The 509-nt window shown below is 51.7% G+C and overlaps 1 protein-coding gene across 2 annotated transcripts in view; it reads left to right on the top strand.

Moving 5' to 3' along the window:
• The window catches only part of GOLM1 (golgi membrane protein 1), a 27,450-nt gene that overhangs the window by 2,803 nt on the left and 24,138 nt on the right, over window positions 1–509 (top strand). For both annotated transcript variants that reach the window (XM_015561158.1, XM_006759488.2), the window contains exon 3: window positions 29–208. In XM_015561158.1, coding sequence (XP_015416644.1) covers window positions 29–208 — 180 coding nt within the window. The remainder of the gene's footprint in view (window positions 1–28; window positions 209–509) is intronic.

Genomic DNA, 509 nt, shown 5'->3' with positions numbered 1-509 from the left:
TTCCCCTTACACTGTGGTGTCCTTGTAGACGCGCATCATGGAGCTGGAAGGCAGGGTCCGCAGGGCGGCCGCCGAGAGAGGCGCGGTGGAGCTGAAGAAGAACGAGTTCCAGGGGGAGCTGGAGAAGCAGCGGGAGCAGCTGGACAAAATCCAGTCCAGCCACAACTTCCAGATGGAGAGCGTCAACAAGTTACACCAGGATGAGAAGGCAAGGCCAGCTTGGGTTCCAGACACCCTTCCACGCCGGGCAGCTCTTCTCCGTGGGAGGGGCAGCGGTGTGTGTGTGTCCCTGGAATTAACTGAGATTAGCCTCTTGATGAAGCTCTGGGTATCTCCCCGCCTGGATGGGCTTCTTGTAAAACCCTTTGCAAAGGGGAGAAATGAGAGAAATGAAAAGAACTATCTTAGCATCAGATTATCCGCCTGTTGGCTTTATTATTAATTTTTTAATCTTTTTTTATTGTTTAAAGTATTACGTATGTCTCCTTTTCCCCCCAATTGACCCCACC

This window comes from Myotis davidii, unplaced genomic scaffold (genome assembly GCF_000327345.1).
Source record: "Myotis davidii unplaced genomic scaffold, ASM32734v1 scaffold556, whole genome shotgun sequence".
Lineage (NCBI taxonomy): Eukaryota > Metazoa > Chordata > Mammalia > Chiroptera > Vespertilionidae > Myotis > Myotis davidii.
The sequence above is the reverse complement of the archived record's forward strand: the minus strand, read 5'-3'. Positions and strand labels throughout refer to the sequence as shown.